Source organism: Protomyctophum bolini (assembly GCF_963924005.1).
Source record: "Protomyctophum bolini genome assembly, chromosome: 8".
In the NCBI taxonomy this organism is placed as follows: Eukaryota; Metazoa; Chordata; class Actinopteri; order Myctophiformes; family Myctophidae; genus Protomyctophum; species Protomyctophum bolini.
The window spans coordinates 10,874,805-10,887,817 of NC_137869.1; the positions used below are offsets into that span (position 1 = coordinate 10,874,805).

General features: G+C 42.3%; 1 protein-coding gene across 3 annotated transcripts in view; it reads left to right on the forward strand.

Annotated features, from left to right (window-relative positions):
* The window catches only part of pde4ba (phosphodiesterase 4B, cAMP-specific a), a 171,025-nt gene that overhangs the window by 80,751 nt on the left and 77,261 nt on the right, over window positions 1–13,013 (forward strand). Inside the window, exon 1 of one of the 3 annotated variants that reach the window (XM_080770939.1) lies at window positions 12,794–12,901. The exons of the other annotated variants lie outside the window; for them this stretch is intronic. Coding sequence (XP_080627065.1) covers window positions 12,801–12,901 — 101 coding nt within the window. The 5' untranslated portion in view covers window positions 12,794–12,800. Of the gene's footprint in view, window positions 1–12,793; window positions 12,902–13,013 lie in introns of those variants that run through there. 3 annotated transcript variants of the gene reach the window in all.

Genomic DNA, 13,013 nt, shown 5'->3' on the forward strand with positions numbered 1-13,013 from the left:
AACGAAATCTTGCTCTCTGCTGCCTCCAGGTGGGCAGGGTGTCTGACCTCGACGCAAGGTACGCAACGCAAGCAACGGCTTGGGATCAGATCTCAACCCGACGGAGCGAGACAGATCACGTAACCGACGCAACGCAAGGGAGGAATTTCTCTCACCCTCCGTTCCTAATGTATTCTTGCGTCGATTACGTTCGACTCTGTCAAGCACTTTAGGGTAAGTGTCACTGTGTGACACATTGTAATTGTAGATCTGCTACATTTCAACTTTTGTATTGTTTTAAATTAGTTAGGAAATTAATGAAAGTTTTTGAAAAATTATAGGGATGCCATTGTCAATGAAACAATAAGCTGTAAGTGTAACTTCATGCTATATACCTGTACTATTATGTCACAGTACGATTGAAAAAACAGTCAGCATGCATGCAGCATTCAAAACTGGTACGTTTTATATGTGAGTGTGTTTCTATTTCCATGAGGATGCATGAAATGTGTAGCCTTTAGCTACATAAGCAGCTGCGGTTCCTGTCACTTCATGTTGTGTGCAGTTGGCCTACATAATCGCACGCCTTGTAGGTACATGTACAGCATGTATAGTGATATGGTCAGAACACATGTGACGTGTGCACTGTGGCAGGGTAATCTGAGAGGATTCAAGATAAGGGAGACTGTTTCTACTAAACAGGGGCTGGTCGAGATGTATTACTCTTGTCACTTAACTAAACATAAGCAAGAGTCTTTTTTTATCCTTTTCATGAAATTGTACTATAACGCCTTGAATTAATTGAAACAGACATGCTTCTGACCCAATGTGCTGAAGATCTTAAGGTCTCAGAAAGCCCATGTTGGCCCTGCTGCAGGAGAACTGTGTCTTTCACTGGGACTGGCATGAAAACATATGTTGTGCTGATATAGTTCAGTCATTTCAAAATGTAATGATGCTACCTGGCTGCCATGCTTTCTCATAGAGGTACAGCTTGTACTGTACGTATCTACTGTAAACAATGTGACTGACTATTTTCCTGTAAATGGCTTCAAAACATTTTGGGACTGGGAGTGGCCTATTTCTTACTATAATAAACGCATCCAATCAATGTTGAGGGGCCTCTATAGAGCGCTCCTAAATCCCCTTCGCTTCTGTCCATATGGGGCGTGTTGCTATGTTGTAGTAACGCTATCCCCAGTTCCCCACCACAGCTTCCTCACACCTTGACAGCAACCCATCAAGCCAGAGTGCCGGAAAGGGTGCGCTCAGAGGATCACACTTTTCTATTTGTGAGCTTGTAGATTGGCTATTTTTGCTGCAGGACACTGTTTTGCTAAGATGCATAAACTAAGCATTACACTGATGTCTACAGTATAGCTCATTTCTGGGAAAAGGAGAACATCTCATCTCATGTTGCCTCTGTTATGCAGATATGTAGCTTGGTTACTAGCGACCGAGGGATCAAAGGCCAGCCATGAAATGTGACCTGTGCATCGTTCCTCGGGCCTGAAGTGAGAGAGGGGCCAGAAAACGGGGCACGATCAGTTTCAGCTGGGGAGGAGACGGGCTGAACTCTGTAAAACATTGATATGGAGGAGACACCTTGAGGGACAATGGGATGAGGACTCTGTTCAGAAATACATTTCTGAACATACACATCTACATACACAAAATGTTTTGTATGTAGTGGACTACACCATACAGGCCTTTCATCGAAGGAACTTGAGAAAGATTTCAGCCAAACAACATAGAAAGTATCTTCGGGGAACAGTCTCTACAGATTTACTTGGAGATCCAAGATGATATTTCAGTCTACATTTTAGTCTTAATCAATTTCAGAAAATACAGAACTTCAGTACCATGGATGGACCTAAGGGAAGGTGCAGCACATACTCGCGAGTGTGGGTTTCTGTTGCCACTACGAGCAAACCACTGCTACTCCATTGATGTATGATGCCATGTGATGCCAGCTGTGTGGCAATTGAAACATGGGCCATGTGATGCCTGTGTTTAGCACTTTGGAGGATTGATTTAAAAACAGCAGGAGGTGGCAATTATTATCATCTCCAAGAAGTCACTTCTGAGACTTTTGTGAATAAAACTAAAGTCATCGTTGTGTCCGAGGACCAAGCAATTAAGAAGAGAAGACGATGACGTCATCGTCGGACGTTAATTATAGCACTTTCCAATATCGCCGGCACTCATGGATCGGGTATGTGCATGGGCCAGGTGATTGTTTATACTGTGTGTGTGTGTGTGTGTGTGTGTGTGTGTGTGTGTGTGTGTGTGTGTGTGTGTGTGTGTGTGTGTGTGTGTGTGTGTGTGTGTGTGTGTGTGTGTGTGTGTGTGTGTGTGTGTGTGTGTGTGTGTGTGTGTGTGTGTGTGTGTGTGTGTGTATTTTCGTATTTGTTACTCACTGTGTGAATGTGTACTGGCTAAGAATCAATTTCCTGTGGATTGTCACTTGTAGTGTGTGAAGGTGGAAGTTGCTCATAACACTACAGTGCAGATGAAAAGAAACAAGGTGTGACAACACCCATTCCACAAAAAATTACCCCTCCTCCTGTCTTCGATCCCCACACATTGCCATTTTGTCTCCCTATGCAGCAACAAAGACACATGTCTTCACTGCCCACTTATTGTTCACACTTATGTATGCCTGCACATGTACACATATTTATATTTAAACACTGTGTGTGTGTGTGTGTGTGTGTGTGTGTGTGTGCGTGTGCGTGTGCGTGTGCGCGTGTGTGTGTGTGTGCATTTCTGTCTGTCTGTCTGTCCACGGGTGCTGTCTCAAAGTGCCGAATAGAGCAGAGGAGAGATACTGTAGGCAGAAGGCATCAGTTTGGTTCAGCCTTGCTTGCACTATGGGGTTGTGAAGAGAACTTTATTGGTACAGTATTTCCACAGAAATTGTTTCGGCAGTGGCAAAACCGCACTGATATCAGACTGAATTTGTGTAGTCTGATGTTGGCCTTACCCATGTACATGCTAATCAACACAGAAATATCGCCTATACTGCAAACAGTAATGGCTGCTGGGCTGCAACACAGCTCCACAGTGCCAAAGCTCCGGGGGTTGATGAGATTCGTCCCGAAATGTTGAAGGATCTGGGTGCTCTCAGCCTCCCTGGGAAAGTTTACGCCAAGGTACTGGAAAGGAGGGCCGATAGTCGAACCTCAGATTCAAGAGGAGCAATGTGGATTCTGTCCTGGCCGTGGAACAACTTACCAGATCTATACTCTCGCAGGGATCCTGGAGAAGGCCTGGGAGTATGCGTTTTGTGGATTTGGAGAAGGCATATGACCGGGTCCACCGGGAGGTTCTCTGGGAGTTGCTGCGGGAGTATGGGGTGAGGGGTATCTTGTTGAGGGCCATCCAATCTCTGTACACCTAAAGCAAGAGCTGTGTCCGTGTGCTCGGGAGTAAGTCAGATTAATTTCCGGTGGGGGTTGGCCTCCGCCAGGGCTGCCCATCTTCAAATCTGAGGCCATGGTTCTCAGCAGGAAACCAATGGATTGTGCAGCAGGGGCAGTATTGCAGTCGCAGTACCGCATTGTTGTGACGAAAAGAGAGCTGAGGCAGAAGGCAAAGCTCTCTGTCTACCGAGCAATCTTCGTTCCTACTCTCTCCTATGGTCATGAAGTGGGTCATGACCAAAATAATTATGGTCGCGAATACAAGCAGCCGAAATGAGTTTTCTTCTACGGCTGGCTGGCATCTCTCTTAGAGATAGGCTGATTTAGTTAGAACTAAACAACATGCCTAAACAAAGTAGCCTCACTTATTGTGGGACCAGGGGTATAGCTCCAGTGCTGCCCAGCCAAGAGAGCTTCATGAGTTTTTCAACTCTGGCAGCTTATTTGTGAACAACGTATTTATTTAAGGCAATAAATAGGTCATATAGTTGCTCAATCTGAATACATTTCTACAGCTGCTAGTTTAAAACTTTGTTGTAAAAACGTCTTACAGCTAGGCAACGGATGTGGTGGAGAATAAGAAATGAGCTGAAAGTCTGCCCAGCTCTTGTGCCAGTTTCAGGACACTAATCCCAACCATGATTCATCTTTGTCTCAAATCTCCCTCCCTACACATGCACAGGCGTGCGTGCCCTCGTGCGCAGGCACTCACACACGTAATTTAACAGGATCATTACGCTAATTATTTTGTGATGACCTGAATGTACACACACACGCGCACACACACACACACACACACACACACACACACAGTTTGGACATAATGATTATACCCTTGTGATGTGTGTCCTGGATCTCCCTATAATAATTGAGTTTGGGGACACAGTTAGTATAATTGAATAGTCAGTATAATTGTGCTGATAAATGGGCATACATTGTACCATTGTATGTGTCCCTTTGTCACAAGGAAAGCATCTCTCAGAAGTATTCAAAACATCCGTGCTGCTACTTGCACTCAACTGGAAATGTTGGACAAAGGGGTGTCTCTAGTCTAGAGGGTCGAGTTCATCCTGGACTCAAACAAATTACATGCTGTATCTTGTCTGGAAATGTTATATTTTGGCCTGTGTGTGGCACTAGAGAATACGTAATGGTCACTCAGTTATAGGCTTAATATCTTCTGTGGGTTCATAATTGTTGAACACATTGCATTTCATGGCAATTAATCCACCCATTACATTTTGAGATACATAACTTGTGTGCAAGTGGAACGTTTGCCAAGTAGGTTCATTTCCCAGCGTATTAAGTTTCTAATTGACACATCTTGAGTTTTTGACAAATTGCAGTGTTTTAAGAAATGCCATTGCTCCACCAAAATCACAGCTATTTTTTCTGAAAGTGGTGGAAGGATGGACAGTCTATTTATGTGTTCTTCCTATTTTTCTCGGTGCACACTGCTCCAATGCCTGGCTTTGTGTGTCCCTCTGTGTCTATGTGTCTATGTCTGTTTGGGGTATGAACAGTACCGTTGGGTGACCTCAAGTGGCACTGTTGAGGACACTGATAACTATACAGTAACTACAGTCTGAGAACCCATGTTCAAAAATAAAGGAAAAATGACTACTAGAGACTACTATAGGCTAACTATAACAATACGAGTATATAACTAACAATAAAAATCAGTACAGTACAGTACAGTACAGTACAGTACAGTACAGTACAGTACAGTACAGTACAGTACAGTACAGTTAGTACAGTACAGTACAGTACAGTACAGTACAGTACAGAGTACAATACAGTACAGTAACTATCACAATAAAAGTATAGTTGCACCGCTCATTTCTCACAGGTGTGATTATTTTATTTTTTAGAACCCATCACATTATCACCCATATAGACAAATGCAATTCACCGGAAGAGTCCTGTAATCATTAGTGCCATTCAGAGTTCAAAATGCGTGTGTGAGGTGCACATTACTGGGCATGTGGCTGCATCATGGATTGGATAACATAGTGTACAGGCTGCTGACGTCAGGGGCACCCAGCGTTGCCATCAGGAGGGGCGTACAGTACAGTGAATAGGGGATTAGGTTAGCAACAGCAGAGGAACCTGAGAAACAGAGAGCTGCAAAACAGGGAACCAATCCCTGGAGCACACGCACAGTTATGGCCTTTATTTCTGCTACTGTATAGACTAACGTTACCATTAGCATTTATCGTTTACTGGTGTGTGGCAATAAAAAAAAAGTGGAGATGTGAGTACTTTGTCCTCCATTGATTTGAAATGTTGGATGTGCTAGCCTTTGTGTATACTGGATTTTGGGTCTAGCACTCCACTGAAAAAACCCATTCTCTTTTTCTTATTTAGCCGAAGTAACGTGTCCATGTTAGTACATCTTCATCAGAGTCAAGAATGGACAAAGACAGTATTGACACATCACATCTTACAGAAATGACATTGCAGGCGAGTGAAGTCGCTGTGTTTTTGACATCCCGACCTCATGTCCATTTCTTTTTGCTCTCCTAGTGCTCGCTTTATCACCCCTTAACCTCTTCACCCCTCTCTTCCTCACCTTTACAAGTGTTGAATGGAAGCCTTTGAAAGCTTTAAGGGAAGTGACAAGTGCAGAGCATTGTTGGTGCATGCGACTGTGTGTGTGTGTGTGTGTGTGTGTGTGTGTGTGTGTGTGTGTGTGTGTGTGTGTGTGTGTGTGTGTGTGTATGTGTGTGTGTGTACACACATATTACTTTCCTGTACTGATATCACTGTAATGTCAAGTGATGTGCAGATGTCGGTGAAAGCTTCTTTAGTTGCCGTACAGCAATGCACAGCCGTCTGTATGTCGCCTTAGTGAGATTTCACAGCAATGCACAACTGTTCCTAAGTAACCTTAGTGAGGCTTCCGAAGACTCAAGGACAACTTCAACTTCTTTATTGTCACAACAGCAACTGACAATATGTTTTGTCCAAGCTCCCATCGTATTCAGTTTGTACAAGCTCCCATCGTATTCATTTTCCAGCAATGGTCAGATCAACAATCGTTTTGGCACTGCTTTTTCTCACTTTCTGAAACACTGTTCATCCTGTGTATTTCTGAAACCAGCTCAAAGATTCAGGAGCAACAGCAAAAATACTGATAAAAGTCATGATAGCATGCAGTTTAATCATCTGCTACAGTATGTTAGCAGGATTCACCCTTTATTGCTTTTTACGCCTAGAGCACAATGTCTCCATGGTCCTTCACCTGACTCTGTTCACTTACTGTATGTACGTCACTTGCGTATTATGATCCCTTTGTGATGTGAAATAGAAGCCGGAGCCATTTAACTTTCAATTCACTCAATTTGAAATAAGAGAAGATACTGTAGGGCAGCAAATATTAAAGTATTATGCCAAACCGTAAGGTCCCTGCACACAGAGCGTGTTTTTATTTTATTTTTAGTGGCGTTTCTCCACTGGTTTTCCTGAAAAACGCGTCCAGTGTGTAACCACCTTTACTGTCCTTTTTTCCACTTTTTTGAACAATCCATTATTTTGACAAAATAAAATGATGCTGCTAGCAATCCATCATTCCATTTTGCAGTTGTTCTGGGCTCAGCCTCCACTTGGAGCAGAGGTGTTGACAACAGCCAAACTACACTGTTGTCTCACTGTTTCTCTCAGGAAATAAAATGAGTTGTGGGCCTGTTACTAAGTGCGTATTCAGACTATCCACACACTTTTTTTATTCGGCTATTAGTGTAGATTTTCGTCCTACAGATTGACAATGCATGGAGAATTTACGGCATATGTGGACGAGCAAATCTGTATTTTTGTCCTACACAAAGATTACATTCCCATTGACAATGAATGGAGAATGTACGTCATGATGATGTACTGTACAATAAGAGCGCCCCTCACTTCACACAGGTGTGATTTATTTTTAAAGCAATGGGCCAGGGCATGCATGGCAAAAAGTGGTCGGGTTAGTTCTTATAAAATAACTTTAGGCTAGGTTCATGGAGAACTGAATGGTTCTTATAAAATAACTTTAGGCTAGGTTCATGGAGAACTGAATGGTTCTTATGAAATAACTTTAGGCTAGGTTCATGGAGAACTGAATGGTTCTTATAAAATAACTTTAGGCTAGGTTCATGGAGAACTGAATGGTTCTTATAAAATAACTTTAGGCTAGGTTCATGGAGAACTGAATGGTTCTTATAAAATAACTTTAGGCTAGGTTCATGGAGAACTGAATGGTTCTTATGAAATAACTTTAGGCTAGGTTCATGGAGAACTGAATGGTTCTTATGAAATAACTTTAGGCTAGGTTCATGGAGAACTGAGGCATGATGACCTGTTTAACCAGCCATTATGGATGACTCACTCACACCCGAGCTGAACATGAATAGGAAGAGGGCCATACAGATCTCTCACTCCCTCTTGTTTTCTTCCTTTTCTATCCTGTCGTTGTAGCCTGTGTTACCACTGGCTGGATTGTCATGGAAATTGCTGTGCACATTCATGTTCCCGTGAGGATGGACCCAACTGATTTTGGTGACCCCATGACCTTTCATCTAGCACCACAATTACTGTAGGCAAAAATTTCCACTTGCACACAAGATATCTCAAAATCGAATGGATGTATTGCCATGAAACTTGCTGAGTGCACCCATACTGCCTGAACCCTAATCATTTATCTAGCACTACACTGCCAACCTTACAATATACCCCCCCCCCCCTTCCCAATAATATGAACCCCACCTCTGTAGTGAGAGTGTGGGACACTAAGGATAGTAGTTCAAATCACTTTGGGTGTGGCTAGCGGCTTTTAAAACCTAGTCCTGTTTCTCTCTCCATCCCTCGTCTATTCTTGTCTTATACCCTCATTTATCATTCACTACTCTTTCATGCACAGCCGTGCTCCCACAGTCACTATGGTCACAAATACATCATGTTGCCACCCACTCTTTTCCCCCTTCCCTCACTTTTTATCCTTCTCCTTCTTTCATGTTTTATCTCTTTCTCTTTATGGCTCCCCCACTTCTTCCACTCCTGTTATGTAGTCTATTAACTAAATCCAGATTCCTAAATTGACTACATGTCCTTCAGGTTGTTATTGTAGTTTTGTAGGTTCAGTCCCCAGGAGGTGCTGTCTCATCTAAGTCTGGGCTCATTAGTTGTCTCATTGTTTATTTCAGATATAACCATTGACGTAGTCAAATTTTGACCACGTCAATACTACAGCTGGAGTCTGTACCCCACCAAGCATGACTCATAGACGCTGCTGATCAATGTAACTCAGAAAGTTTACTGTTCTTCACTTGTCACCTCCATGTCTTTCTGAAATGTTTTTTGTTTTGTCTTTTTTTGTCTGTCTCTCTCTCTCTCTCTCTCTCTCTCTCTCTTACTAGCTTTGTATCTCTGTGTGCATGTGGTCTTATTGGTGTGTGTGCGCGTGCGTGCGTCCTGTCACCACTCACCACTGATGTTTGTGCTATCGGGCAGGCCGGGTCTCCAAATTGTCAGAAACAAACACATGAGCTTCTATTTTTGTAAATCATATTGTCTGGTTGGCAGTATCAGTCATAGCACTGTGTACACTTCAGAGTGCAGTCTATTTATCTTGAGATTATATCAGGGTGTGTGTATATATATATATATATATACACACACACACACACACACACACACACACACACACACACACACACACACACACACACACACACACACACACACACACACACACACACACACACACACAGACACTTTTAGGCCAGTGCAATAGAGCATGCTTTTGCCTTAAAAAAAAAAAACTTACCCATTTTAACCAAATACATACATACATACTGTACATACATACATACCTGAGAGAGCTAGCTATATAAGTGATGTATGATCATAAGAGCACCTCTCACTTCACACCAGTGTGTTACTTTTATTACTGGTTGTGTTTTACTGGTAATTAATCAATTTAATATAATAAATAAAACATCTGATGAATCAAATTAAGGGAGTCACAAACACGAATGCAACTGGAAAATAATTAATTTGCGAGTACTGTTAATTGCATCTAGCCACTCTGCCCACAGTACAGACTAGAGGTAACTAGATCTTAGCAATTACATATTGCCATCTTGTGGATGCAGCTAGGCAGTACACATATGGAACCAATGCTTAATGAAATGGCGCCCTCTCTTGGTCACCCATTCTCTCTCTGCCATACTTTCCATGACTTACTTTCCATGCCATACTACACTTTTGCCATACTTTCACCCCTCACACAGTCTGAGGGTTCAGAAGAGGTGAGGACAATGACACTAACACAATGCATCTGCATCAACTAACATTGACATTGGCAACCAGTTGGTATCCTCACAGACACGAGGGTCTAACAATTAAAGAGACCACCTCCAACCAATGAGATTGTAGTAGTTATATTATACACAAAATGTCCCAACTTAGTAGCTTTGAGTAAGTATGCACTGAATTCTTCTAGATCAGACTTCTACTGTCTGTAGGTTAAATTAATGCCTACTTTTTTCAAAACTTTATTTATTTATTTATTATTATTTTATTTTATTTATATTCTCAGTGTAAATGGCTCTGAATAAGGGTATATGCAGAGCATATATTAGTCAAAACAAAACATTCACTGCCCCATTGCCAGTTCAAAGAACAGGCTTGTCTCACTCCAGTGTCAACAGACCATGTGTGCACGACATCATTAGACTGCCATAGAAATTGTATTCAGTTGAAATCATGAAGGTTCATGAAAGAGAGATTCTCAATTTCTTTCAATTCAAGGACCCTCAAAATTGATATCTATTTGACCACGGACCCCATCTGAAAATGTTTTGTGCCAGGGGCCCCCACAAGAGAACATTTATTTTAAGAAATTCTAAATTTTACATTTTCCAAACATTTTTGATAATTTTGGTGAGCTTGTACATCTGCTAACATTTACTGTAAATGGATGTGTTTAAAATTATTGTGATGGTATATTAAATACTTTTTTGCTGGGGACCCCCTGGACCCCCTTAGACCCTCTGTCTCAGTATGTCTAAACTTCCTTAGTTAGTGGATTCAATAAATGTATACTGCATATTCATGTTATGCGTGTATGTTTGATAGCATCATGCTTCTCAGTAACAAAGGTAAAATAAAAAATCAGGAGAGGATCCAATAAAATCCACTGAAACTAGAACACCTCTATAACTCGATATTAGAGCCGGGGTTCTAAATGTTTTTGGCTGGGGACCCCCGAAAATGCTTTGGCCATGTCTTGCCATGTCCATTTGATTCCATTTGTACACTCTCAGAGTTAAATTAACATTGATTTTACAATATAAATTGGGGTCTCAGAGATAGAAATGCCATTAAATGGGGTCCGTAGCCTATTACATGTCAAACTCGGGGTCCTTGAAATGAAATGGGTTGAGAATCACTGCTAGAGCCGTAAAAATCTTCTCTTATGCTAGGGGGTCCCGGCATATCTCTTCAAATGGGGGTCCGCGGGCTAATAAGTGTCAATTTTGGGGTCCTTGACATGAAAAAGTTTGGGAACCACTGGTATAGAGGAACTCAATGTATAATATGTTGCAACATTATGACACAGGTAGCTTGCAGCTGTGTATGTAACTATCATTTATGGTATTTCCATCTGAGCCTCATTTAAATAAATATAGCGCAGACGCAGATGGCCTCCCTCAATCCTTGCTCTACTAGTGCATAAGGCACAATAAATGCATTGTGGTTTAGGAAAAAAAAATCCCAATTTAGTACTTACTATGCCTACAGTATGTGTGCTGCATCATAGACCACCACCTACAGTAATGACGACTGTGTTCCTGTGTCAGTTTCCTGAGGGCTTGGGTACTGACCTGCTTGGCACCGATATAGTGTGTAACCCAATCAGCTAGGTGCTGTGCCCCCCTGCAAGAGTGCCAGATGCTGCCTCTCTCTCACACACAGGCAGACAATCCACACGCTGCCAGTTAAGGTCGACTAGACTGACACAATCAAAGCGAACAAACCTCGCCGTAGTGTACTATATTGGGGTGTATAGTATATTTAGAAGTATGGTATCTTATATTAAGGTCTGGTGTAACTTTATATATATTATATTTATAGTTGTGCTCATTCATTTGAATGTGTCTCCAGTTGGAACCAAAGCTAAAATGACTTGTATTAGAATGTGTATGTCTAGGTCTAAACGTAAAGGAGGTTTGCATATCGGCGACTTATTCTTTGATTGCCCCTGTGTGTGTGTGTGTGTGTGTGTGTGTGTGTGTGTGTGTGTGTGTGTGTGTGTGTGTGTGTGTGTGTGTGTGTGTGTGTGTGTGTGTGTGTGTGTGTGTGTGTGTGTGTGTGTGTGTGTGTGTGTGTGTGTGTGTGTGTGTGTGTGTGTGTGTGTGTGTGTGTGTGTGTGTGTGTGTTGTCCATTAGGAACACAGTTGGCTAGTTCAGCCTTGTCCTACTGTATATGGATGCATTGTAAGTCCATTCCAGTGATTCCACTCCAGAACTTCAATGTTCTTCCTTGCTCTGCTGGGCCAGGGGAACAGAGCTCCACACACACACACACACACACACACACACACACACACACACACACACACACACACACACACACACATAATTTACGCATGCACACACAAACACACATATTCTACAGTACAAGGGGGAAGTAGAGCCTATGACCAATAGCAGTGCATTCGGCAAAGAGAGGAACACAGAGGAGTGGCGTATGTGTGTGTGTGTGTGTACAGTACATGTGTGTGCGTAAGAGTGAAAGACTGAGTAAGAAGAGTTGGGAGTGTGACGCGTGTGCCTGTGTTTATACAGCATACATGCTGCATGTGTATGAGTGGTTACAGTAGATTATACGCTGTTTTGCCTGCCTGATGCTTTTGATGTCTGCTGAGTGATGGCTGATGGATGATTCAAAATCTTTGGCTTATCTTTTATTGGAGAATCTGTATATTGGTGATAAGTACTTAAATGTATGACTTAGTAGTTAGATATTTACTCTGGTGCATGCAAAACATTATACCAGTGAGTGCAGTGGTAATGTCTTATTGTCTTGAACCTTTATGTGTTAAGTATCTGAATAGGATAGGTTTAGTTATAAGCGTATGAGTTTTTATTCAACTATTTATGTGTGCGGATGTAGGCGTGTGACATGTCGGTGTATAATCATACTGTTAAGTTTACGATTGATGGCATTTATTTGATGCATCACACACATGCATGTGTGTGATGAGTCTTTTTAATAGATTGCTCGTGTTTGTTGGATTCAGTAGTACATAACGTATGTGTCCAAGAGTGACGATACAGTATGTCCTAGTGCATGAGGGTGTGCATGTGTGTGTGTGTGTGTGGTGTGTGTGTGCGTGTGTGTGAATTGGGGCAATGCACCGGCCCTCACCCTGTGCCCGAAGCAGGGTTCATTTTGACTTCAGCGAGGAAGTCGTCAGGAGACTCCATGCCACCAACCATGGCCATTCTAACAGGTCAGGATGATGACAACCGCAACACACACTTTAGTAGTGCTCATTTCTGTGGTTTTTCCAGTAATTCTTCCTTACGGTCTGTCTGTGCAGAGGAAATGTTAACAAGAAGTCA